Source organism: Arvicanthis niloticus, chromosome 1, assembly GCF_011762505.2.
Source record: "Arvicanthis niloticus isolate mArvNil1 chromosome 1, mArvNil1.pat.X, whole genome shotgun sequence".
In the NCBI taxonomy this organism is placed as follows: Eukaryota; Metazoa; Chordata; class Mammalia; order Rodentia; family Muridae; genus Arvicanthis; species Arvicanthis niloticus.
This window is the reverse complement of record NC_047658.1, coordinates 14,323,158-14,334,211: the sequence shown is the minus strand read 5'-3', so window position 1 is coordinate 14,334,211 and position 11,054 is coordinate 14,323,158. Positions and strand designations below refer to the sequence as shown.

General features: G+C 45.4%; 1 protein-coding gene and 1 long non-coding RNA gene across 2 annotated transcripts in view; one reads left to right on the top strand and one right to left on the bottom strand.

The window, feature by feature from the left end:
- Window positions 1-1,580: 1,580 nt before the first annotated feature.
- Window positions 1,581-8,086, bottom strand: LOC143441987 (uncharacterized). Its single transcript, XR_013109824.1, has 4 exons — window positions 7,993-8,086; window positions 7,076-7,181; window positions 6,062-6,220; window positions 1,581-2,133 (listed from the first exon to the last, which is right to left on the bottom strand). It is a non-coding gene; the product is annotated as an uncharacterized LOC143441987 (long non-coding RNA).
- A 72-nt stretch (window positions 8,087-8,158) lies between these two features.
- The window catches only part of Uri1 (URI1 prefoldin like chaperone), a 57,935-nt gene continuing 55,039 nt past the window's right edge, over window positions 8,159-11,054 (top strand). The window contains exon 1 of the mRNA XM_034518175.2: window positions 8,159-8,618. Coding sequence (XP_034374066.1) covers window positions 8,508-8,618 — 111 coding nt within the window. The 5' untranslated portion in view covers window positions 8,159-8,507. The remainder of the gene's footprint in view (window positions 8,619-11,054) is intronic.

The following is an 11,054-nucleotide window of genomic DNA, read 5'->3' as shown; positions in this document are numbered from 1 at the left end:
CAAGATGATTTAAGTATTTAGTTGGGGGCTTGCTACAGTTTAGAGGGTTAGAGTCATTGACACTGGAACATCTAGTCCATAAGATGGAAGCTGAGAGAGAGGGGGAGAGGAGGGGGGGAGGGGAGGGGAGGGGAGGCGGGGAGGGGAGGGGAGGGGAGGGGGAGAGAGACAGACAGAGACAGAGACAAACAGAGACAGATTAGGGAGTTGGTGTGAGCTTTTAAAATTTCAAAGCCCACATCCAGTGACACAACTCCAAGAAGGCCATACCCCTAATCCTTCCCAAAACAGTTCCACCACCTAAGGTCCTAGCATTCAAACATGAGCCTAAGGGGGTCATTCTCATTCAAACTACCACTACTCTGAGGAAAAGATCAAGAGTTGCTGCAAAGAAACCCCATTCTGCAGTGCAAGATGGGATGATAAAATTCAACACCCTTAAGAAATGATTTTTTAAAAAAGATTTACTGCCAGGCAGTGGTGGTTCACACCTTTAATCCCAGCACTTGGGAGGCAGAGGCAGGCGGATTTCTGAGTTTGAGGGCAGCCAGGTCTACAGAGTGAGTTCCAGGACAGCCAAGGCTACACAGAGAAACCCTGTCTCGGAAAAACAAAACAAAACAAAACAAAGAAAAAGAAAAAAAAAAGATTTACTTATTTTTTATTTATATGAGTACACTGTAGCTGTCTTCAGACACACCAGAAGAGGGCATCTGATCTCATTACAGATGGTTGTGAGCCACCATGTTGTTGCTGGGAATTGAACTCAGGACCTCTGAAAGAGCAGCCAGTGCTCTTAACCACTGAGTCATCTCTCCAGCACCCAAGAAATGATTCTTTTAAGAAATAATTATTTATTCAGTTTTGGTATAGGATCAGGGACTAACTATGATTACATGAAAGAGCTATAGGAACACATCTCTTCCAGGTAAATACCCGAGAGGGTCTAGATTTTGGTCACTTTCTTCCCCAGAAGAGATTAAGAAATGAAGCAGATCCAAGAATCTCTTCCCTGAATTTTCTTTCTCTCTGCTTTCCATCCACCATAAGGAGAACAGTCTTGTTCTCCATGGACTCCCGTTGCCATGATATTTATCCTCAACAGAGCCAAGCACCTGTGGGCAGAGCACTCTGAAATTGAAAGAATAAGGAATGATTCCTCCTCCCTTCTTTCTCCCTCTCCCTCCAGGGAGAGCTTGTGTAGCCCTGGCTGTCCTGTAACTTGCTCTGTAGACCAGGCTGGTCTTGAACTCAGAGATGCACTTGTGTCTACCATTAGAATTAAAGGGGCGAATTGCTACTGCCCATCTTATTCCCTCTATTTAAATAGCATTTAAAAAGATATTTTGGTGATAGCCACACAAAAGCAACTAACACAGTCTTCAGGACTGGGCCTTTTTTTGTTTGTTTGTTTAAAATTTATTCATTTTTAGTATTCAAGGTTTTTTATTGGATGTTGTTCCCCCTTCCCAGTTTCCCCTCCACAAACCCTCTATCCCACTTCCCCTCCTCCTGCCTCTATGAGGGTGCTCCCCATCCACCCACCCACTCCTGCTTCACCACCCTAGCATCCCCCTATGCTGGGGCATTGCGCCTCCACAGGACCAAGGGCCTCCCCTCCCACTGATACCAGATAAGGCAGTCTTCTGCTACATATGCACCTGGAGCCATGGGTCTCTCCATGTGTACTCTTTGGTGATTTAGTCCCTGGGAGCCCTGTGGGATCGGTTAATTGATGTTGTTCTTCCTATGGGATTGCGAGTCCCTTCAGCTCCTTTAGTTCTAGTGGTATAGTAGTTTATTTTTTATTGCTGTGATAAGACACTATCACCAAGGCAATGTATAAAAGATAGCATTTAGCTGATTGTAGTGGTGCATACCTAAAACCCAGCACTCTGGAGGCAGAGGCAAGCGGATCCCTGTGAGTTCTCAAGGCCACCCTGGTTTACATTCCGAGGTCCAGAACAGCCAGAGATATGCAGAGAGACCCTGTCTACAACAAACAAAAACAAAACCATAAAACAAACAGAAAAGAAAGAAAGTGCTTAATTGGGCTTACAGTTTCAGAGGGCTAGAACTCACAATGGCAGAGCAACGGCATAGCAGCACGAACAGCTGAGCTCACGTCTTGACCTGAAGTCAAGAGGCAGAGAGAACACACTGAGAATGGCAGGAGTCGTTTAAAACCTCAAATCCCAACCCTCAGTGACACATCTCCTCCAGTAAGGTCACACTCCTCATCCTTCCCAAGCAGTTCCACTAACTGGGGACCAAGCATTCAAATGTATGAGGGCTATATGTGTGGGGGCTATTCTCATTCAAACTATCACAAGTGGGTTGGGTATACGGTGGGCAGGATGTCTGTCCTCATTTTGCTGTGTTTTTTTGGTTAATAACTATACTGAAGCATTCCTTCCCTCCCTCAATCTCTCCGCCCCTCCCTCCTCCTTTTCTCCCTTCATTCTTCCTTTTGGCTCCATCTTTTTAAAAATTTACTAGAAAACATCACTGCTAATATGTGTGTAGGGAAGAAAGACCCATATGCTCCCTGTCCTGTCTAGTTATAGAGTTGAGTGTGGTAGCACATGGCTTTTACCCAGTACTTGAGAGAAGGCTAAGGGTGAATGAAATAGGAAGAAGATTATGAATTGTAGGAAGCCTGGGCTACATAGTGAGATCTTGTTCCAAAAACTCAAGGGCTGGGGGAGAGAGAGAGAGAGAGAGAGAGAGAGAGAGAGAGAGAGAGAGAGAGAGAGAGAGAGAGAGAGAGTGTGAAAGGGAGAAGAAGGAAGGAAGGGAAGGAGAAGGAGGGAGGGAGGGGAAGGAGGGAGGGAGGGAGGTCCTTGCTGGGCAGGTTCTTACTCAGAGGAGGGAGAGGAAGTTGAACTTATAGGTCTGCCAAGGACTACTCAACCTTCCCTAGGTTAGAGGGTGTTGGGGATTGGGTACCTCAGACAAGGGCAGAGAAGGGGGAAGTCCTGGTAAGGGGAGTCCTCCATTTTGCACTGAGCTCAGAGAAGCTATCTAGTCATGGTAGACTTTAACCTTAATTAGTAGGGTTTTGTCACACAGAATCACAGATGTGAGGGTCATTTGAAGTTGATACAGGTGATAGTTTGCTTGATTGTGGTCTCTCTATATAGGGCCTCATATTACAAATGTCCTACTCTGATTTATTGTCTTTCCTGTACAATAGGAATATTTGTTTTTTGTTTTAATCATGAATCTCCTGTTCATTTTGCTGTGGTATTAAAGAAAATAAACTCACATAATATCCAATACGATGACTTCATGAATATTATCGCTAAGAATACATCCTTTCAGTAAGATTATGAGTTGATTGAAACAAAAAAATCAAGTAAAGCTTAGTGCAGGTGCAAGAGGATACAGCTCCCTCCCTCTATAAAAAAACAAAAAACAAAACCTAATGAAGTTAAAATATTAATGGTTGAAGATATGCTATTTTGCTAAAAACAGATACATGCAAAGTTGCCCTGGGTTTGGAATGGATCTGAGCTGGCATGGTCTTTTACAGCCCCGAGCATTCTCAATAGCTCTTTCTTAGCACAAGGAGAAGGGGCTGGAACCCTGTTCTCTGCTGCTTGCTTCAGGCCACTTTCAGTCAGCCAGCTTGGTGGCTCCTTGCCTCCTTGGTCCAGTGGTTCTTGCCCTCAACTCTGCTTCTCCTTGGCTAGTAGACCTCATCCCTGGCCCATTCGTTATCATTTTCTGTATTAGTGTTCTGTTACACATACCTCTCGCTCTGTCTCTAAGCTGTGAGACAGAAGAAAGCTGACATGATAGTGTGCTAGGTTAAGAGACCTGTGCATCTGCTTGTGAATTACTGTCTTGGTAAAGAATAATCCAGCTGGTTCTAGGGAAGGAATGAGACCTGTGGAGCGGAGCTGTGCTAGCCAAACATATCAGGACTGTTGTTTACCTTTAAAGTCACGAAGAATGATGCATTATTGTTCTTTTACATTACTGAGTGTTGGGTGGCTTGTTACACAGTAGTAGCTGACTGATGTATGGAATTATTACAGGAATGGAATTGATCATGTCTGGCTTGTCAGAGGCATGCTCATTGTTGCGCTAGTAAATTACACTGCCTAGCGCTGGAGAGGGGGTAGTGAGGGCAGATGGAACCTAGGGAGCAATGTACAGTTTCCATCCGCACACTGCACTCTCTCTTCTCCTACCCGGGGCGGAGACAGGATGAGATTTAGAGATGACTACTGTCCTAGGGTCAGTGGGTAAATACCAGGTCACATGGCCCCACTAGCGGCAAAGCTTAGAATTCTCATGTCTCCAGGACTCTAGGCTTCTCTTGTGTGTCACAGATGGCAATAGTCTCCACATTCTTCCCAACAGCTCTCTGCTGCTCTTTGCTGACTCACTGGAGCTCTTCTGTCAAGCTCATGTAACTTTCTTTCCAGAAAGTCAGGATCCTGAGAGGGCTCTCCAGCGTCTGTCTTGGTAAGATGACATTTGACACTGCTAGTGCTTCTCATGTGGGTGACGTGTGAGAGAGTTTTCAGTTCAGCTACCATATAGGATTCTCCCAGAAGGGAGGTGGGGATGGGACAGACTGGTTCTGTATAGACACATGGAAATGGATACAGAAGCAGGCATATACAGTGGGGGGTGGCTCAGGCAGGTCACAGTTTGAATTAGAAACGTCTCCCACAGGCTCATGTATCCATGGCTTTCTCTCTAGTTGGTAGTTGTATTTCGAAGGCCCTGGAGCTTTTAGGGGGTGGAGCCTGGCTGGTAGAAGCACCTCACTAGGACTTGGCCTTTGAAGGTTATATTTACCTTCAATTCTGGGTAATTCGTCAGGTTTTTTTCTTTACCAGCATGGAGTAGTGACACCATGGGCTGCCTCTGCGTATTCCTCATGATGGACTGAAAAACCCCTGAAACCAGGAGCCCAGACCAACCCTTTCTTTCTAAAAGTGTAAAGTAACTTATAAAGTTATGAAAGCTGAAAAGTCTTAAAATGGGCCACCTCAGGCCCGAGAACCAGGAAGGCCAGCCAGTGGCATATTTCAGTGTGAAGCAGAATCTCCAGTGTCCAAGGGCAAGAGAAGGCAGATGTTTGGGCTTAAGAAGGGAGAGTAAACTGGTCCTTCAACGACCTAGGAATAGGGATCAACGTCCTGTGTCAACTCGACTACATTTGGAATCCTCATTTTTTTTTTTTTTTTTTTTTTTTTACAACTTTTGTGGGTGCTGGGAACTGAATTTGGGTCCCCTGGAAGATCATTGCTCACTCTTACCCATGGAACCATCTCTCCAGCCTTCCTTTCATTTTAAACTATGGGTATGTATTCTGTGTGGGGGTTTTGTACATGTGAAGAGGCTGTTGGAGCACTAGAGCTGGAGGCTCCAAAATCACCTGGAAGACCAGCAAGTGCTCTTCACTTCTGCAATGTCTCTTTTAGCCTTAAGGGACACCCGCTTTTGAGTGAGTGTTTGAGAAAGTTTCCAGAGAGGTTTAACCGAGAGATCTGTCCTAAGAGTCATATGGAGTGGGGTTCTAGACTGGATGAAAAGGGAGAAAGTCAGAAGGCAGTTGGGAGCCAGCACTCTGTTTCTCTGCTTCTTGGTCTGTGGAGGTGTGAAGATCCGGTCCCATGCTTCTGCTGCCATGAACTCTGCTATGCCTTCCCCCACCAAGAAGAGCTGCCTACAACACACATTGCTTTCTACTTCTTGTCCAAGGGTTGGATTCTTTATGGAGGTATTGATAGAACGAAGGAGAACTTTCTTAGAAGCCTCCAATAACCTGCATTTGTGCAGTGTGATGTGCCCTCTTTACAGCAACCACTTCAGATACAAATCCCCGGCCTTAGACCGGAGCTGGGGCTGGGGGCCAGCCTTCTGTAGCACAGGGGCTGTGTGATCTGGTGCTAAATACATCAAAGAGGAGTGGAGGGTAGGGAGCTGCCTGTGGGCATTTCAGGGGTAGAGTGGATCGAGCCATACCAGATATATTTTTTTACTTTTGGGTTGCTGTGACAAAAACAATGTAACGGGGGAGGCATTTGTTTTGGCTCACCATTTGTTCTGTAAGTGCCGGTGGTAAACTGCATGTGCTGCTTGCACTCCCCGAGAGCTAACTCCGAGAGCAGGACAGGCTCCCCTTATCTTAGATGCACTCAGGTTTATCTCTCTTGTCCTCAGAGACACTTTCTTGGGGCAGGCTGGCCTCGTGCTGCTGTGACAGGGAGAAAGAAGAACAAACAGCTATAATAATACCCTTGAGGACAGATAGAAGGTGAGCCATTTCTAACGGAAGTTACTATTATTTATCCTGTGATATAAAATGCCCGAGGTGGGAACAAGAAGTGGGAAGCTCATGAGTGGCGAGAACCCTCTGCTCTAGCTGGAACTATCCCACACAGAACTCCAGCCTGTCTGGGGCATGTTGTAAGTGCTCAACTTGCTGTTATCTATCTGCTATTTGCTACTGATTTTCTTTTGGCCTGCTCTCCCAGTCTGGTTACTCTAGTTAGTTCTGCTGGATGATGTAAGGGCCTGATTTATTTTGTTATCTATCTGCTTCTTGCTATCTGTTCTTTTGCTTTTGCTTGATACGCCGAGTTTAAAAAACTCAAACAAAGAATCTATCATAGATCATTTTCTGAAGGGAATGCTGTTTCAGAGGGTTCAGTGTATTATGGTAGGGAGGCATGGCCTGTTTACTTCACAGCTGAAGAAGAGATAGAGAGTATCTCTTGTAGGTAGGTAGGGATGCTATACCAAAGACTCACCCCACTGACCTACTTCCTCCTCTTATGTTCTACATCCTAAATGACATACTAAATTTTCTCTCTCTTTTTTTCTTTTGGTTTTTTGAGACAGGTTTTTCTTTGTGTAGCCTTGGCTGTCCTGGAACTTGTTCTGCTTGCCTCTGCTTTCTGAGTGCTGGGATTAAAGGTATGAGCCGCTGCTGCTGCTGCAGCCACCACCACCTGGTACATCCTAATTTTTAAGTATCCTTACAAATTAGCACTACCTTTTAGGGACCAAGTATTGAAACACATGGGGTCAGTTCATATTCAAAACCCACCACTAGAGAAGTAGCTACTGCGGTGCCCGAGGATTCAGGAATGCTGCTGTTGGCAGGAGGCAAGATGAGTGCATGGAGTTTGACTGTGTTTCAGAGGTTGCTGCATCTGCAGGGAGAGAAATTCACATTTACCATCTTCCCCAATCGTCCCTGCTTTTTCTTTTTTTGATGCAAACAGTAAAAAGATGGATGTGGACTTGGCTGGGACAGAAGTGGAAGATAGGGGCAAACAGATCCATAGAGGGTCAGAATTCTGCAGGTACCTACCAGCCTGTTCCTACACACAACACTGACAAAACAGGATCCAGCTTACTGTCTGGGCTTGTGATAGAGTTAGGACAAGGCCTCAGGGTAGACTAGAGAACTGTCACAGAGGCTGCACAAAGGGCTGGAGGAGGAAGTGGATCTAAGAGATTGATTCAGTTCTGGCTGGCCTGGAACTTGTTATGTGGACCAGGCTGGCTTCAAGCTCACAGATATCCCCCTGCCTCTGTTGGGGATTAAAGGTGTGCCTTCCCTCCAGCTTCCAAGTTTTAAAATACTGAGTGGAACAGGGATGGGGATTTAGCTCAGTTGGTAGAGTGCTTATCTAGCAAGCCCAAAGCCATGCATTTGGTCCCCACTATTAAACAAAACACCAGAATTATAAAATACGAGGGACAGAGCAGCAGCTAGTCTTGAAAAATGTGCTACATAGTGCATATGTGGTAACATAGTAATATTAATACTGCAGCTTAATATATGTAAGGAAAATTGTAATGTGTACAGTAATTAATACATATGCAAAATATAGTTGTATATTGTGCATTTTAGCTCATTAAACCACATTAGTTCATTAAAAGGCATGGGAAACAGCTGAATTTGATAAAATTAAATGAGCTTATGAAATAGTCTCAGTGCTCATATTAAGTTCTTACCACCACAGGCAGCGCCAAGTGAATGGGGACCCACTATCCCTACGCCTCTCATCCTGAGCACCGGTCCTGGGCCTCCCAGCCTCCACCCCGCCCGGGGGCACTGTCCCCACCATAGCTCCGCCCACTAGGGCGGACCTTGAGAGATTCCCGGCGTGCTGCGCGGGCGGGGCGAGGGGCGGGGCGTGCGCGAAGGCGCGGAGGAGGCGCGGCTGTCGCTGGACGCTAAGCTGGGCCCGGTTGCGGGAGAGGAGCGTGGCGCGCCTGGTGTAGGGCCTGCTGCTCCGAGGCGGCAGCGGCGGCGGCGGCGGCGGCATGCGCGTGTGAGATGCGGCCGCGGGTAGCCGGGACGCGAGCGGCGGCCCCCGGGGCAGCGGCGAAAGTGAGCGCGGCCTCTTCAGAGAGAGGCTTGCGGTGCATGAGGGCGAGCGCGCGGGCGCTGGGCATCCGCCGGCCACGCCGCCACCATAAACACTTGTTTAGGACTTGTTCGCCTCGCTGAGGCTGCGGTGCCGGGCATGGAGCCTCCGTCCGAACCGGAGGCCGAGCCCCAGCCCCTTGCAGAGGCCTCAGCCGCCGCTCCGCTGCGCGCACCAGAGGTGGCGCGTCTTCGCGAGGAGCAGGAAAAGGTAACAGGCCGCGCTTGGTTCCGGTCCTGGCCGGCTTCCGCATGTGGCTCGACTCTGAGCAGCGTCTAACGCGGCCAGCCCCCTCTGTGTGAGACCGAGATCCCCACGCGCGAGCTGCGCAGCCTCGGGCCGCGGGGACCACGGGAGAAACTTTTGTCACGTGCATTTGTTGTCTTTTGTCGGTAGCCCTTTGACCTTTCCCGGAAGGGATGAGGGATGCGGGGAATACAGAGGATGCAGGGAATAGGATAGTCTATTGACCCTGAGCTGAGAGCAGTTATTGGGACTAAATAAAAATACGCGGTGTTTTTTTTTTTTTTTTTTTGGTGGGGGGGGGGGTTACACTGTGAACAGAAGTGGTCACTCCCTTTACCCCCTAGCTCTATTGCCTAAACGTTGCTAAAATGCGCTCTTGAACGAACATACACACCCCACTAGATATCCATATTTGATTGAGCGTCCAAGTTTGACTACGTTGGTGATGATGCACTTCCTGTGCAATCCCAGGTCTGGGGTTTAGTAGTCGACCAGAGAGAAGAAGGCCTTTGTTAAATATTAACTTCAAACCTATATTAAACGAGGCTTTTTTTCTTTTTTCCTTTTTCTTTTTTGAACTACCAGAGGAGAGGAGAATGCTTTGAATCTCCGAATGGGATTTTTTTGAATAAGGAAATGTTCTGTAGTTAAGAACTACAGCTCGATAGTTAAATGTCAAAATGACCTGTGGATTCTGTAGCTTTTCAAGTTGATTCTATCTCCTGAAGTGCCTTGAAATTCTTTGAAAATTGACATAGAATTTTCTTAAACACCCTATGTTGTATTGTCAGAGTGTCACGTATTAATAAAGGTTTAGGAAGTTGCATCAAAACAAGAATTTGAGAAGCTCTATTTTCCTATATTTAATATTTTTGTGTGTAAACTTTACTTGGAATTTACTCCTTGAGAATTATGCTTGTATACATTTAAATATATTTCCCTTCACCTTACTCCCATTCTCTCCCACACATCCCCCTTCCAACTTCACGTTCTTTTTTTTTTCTTGATATCTCAGTCCAGCTAGTGCTGCCTATATGTGTTTGGGTGGAACCATCCATTGGAGCATGGGTACCACAACCCCATGCTCAGTCCTTCTCCCTCAGCTGCTGTCAAGTCCAGTAGCTCCTCAGTTAAGGGTGGGGCCTCCGGAGCGCCTATTTCATCTAAGCTTGAATTTTTGCTGTGAAACCCAAACTTTTTTTTTAAATTAATATACCTATGTAAACATTTTCATGAAACATTGTTACAAAAATATACTGAGGTTAATTACATGAAAGTTTTTCCTAGATCCCGAGAAATCCCTCGTGGCTTAGAAACCACCTGTTAACAGGTTGTAGGAGTCTTTCATACTTTGGTTGGCTTCTGCTGCTGGTCTGCTGTTTCTCTTTCTTTCTTTCTTTTTTTTTTTTTATTAGCTTTTCCATTTTTCCCTAATATATAATACAAATGTTGGGTTTTAAACTTGTAGTTCTTAAAGATGGGAGTTTAAAAGTTAACTTAGTTTAGTGCAATTTAAATTATAAGATGCATTTGCTTGCGTTTATTTATTTATTTATTGTTCTGTGAGAGCTATATTATCAGCCAACTTTTTCATTTTTGGAACAAGTTTTTTTAAAAATTATCCAAACTGGCCTTGAACTCCCACCATAGCCTAGTCTGGACTTAAAGCTGTAAGCCTCTAGACTCAGCCTTCCAAATAAGTGGGGATTTCCTGTGACATAATACTTGATTTCATCTTAATTTTTTTTTAAAGGAGAAACAGATTTTAAAAAAAGAAAATAGAGGAAAAGCAGAAAGAAAGAAAGACCCCCCCCCCCCCAAGCCCTACATATTGCCTCATTGTTACTTTTGACAAAAGAATTTACCTTTCTTGAAAATGTGAAGTGGACCAGGGTAGCTGGTGTTATCACTGTCTTTAGTCCATATGGAAAACACTTTTGCTTTCCTAGTGTAAGGTGTGAGTAATGCTGACACCAGCATCTTTCCTCCCATGTGTCATTTTTTAAAAGGGAGAGCCTGGGTTTTATTCTGATGTTAGGGTGAGTAAAATACGAAGGGTACTTTGGGGTGTTCTGAACAGCTTCTTGTGGTTAGTGTTATATTTGAGCTTGTTTTGGATGCTAAACCCAATAGGAGACTGAATGTTTTCAGTGGATCTGGACCTCAATACCTTTGTCAGTCCTGTCTTGTGTTAATGTTAATTTGGCATATAAACTAAATGTGCATTTCTGTTTGGGTTAGGCAAAATGCCTCCCAGTTCATAAGAAAGCCCTTCAGTGTTTACTTAACAGACTATTTACTTAATAGATAAATCTGCATTGGTAGACAGATTCAAAAGGCCTTAACAAGTCACACCGGTTATATAGCTGTGTTTTAGAGTTTTGCACAGGAAAGCTTTGT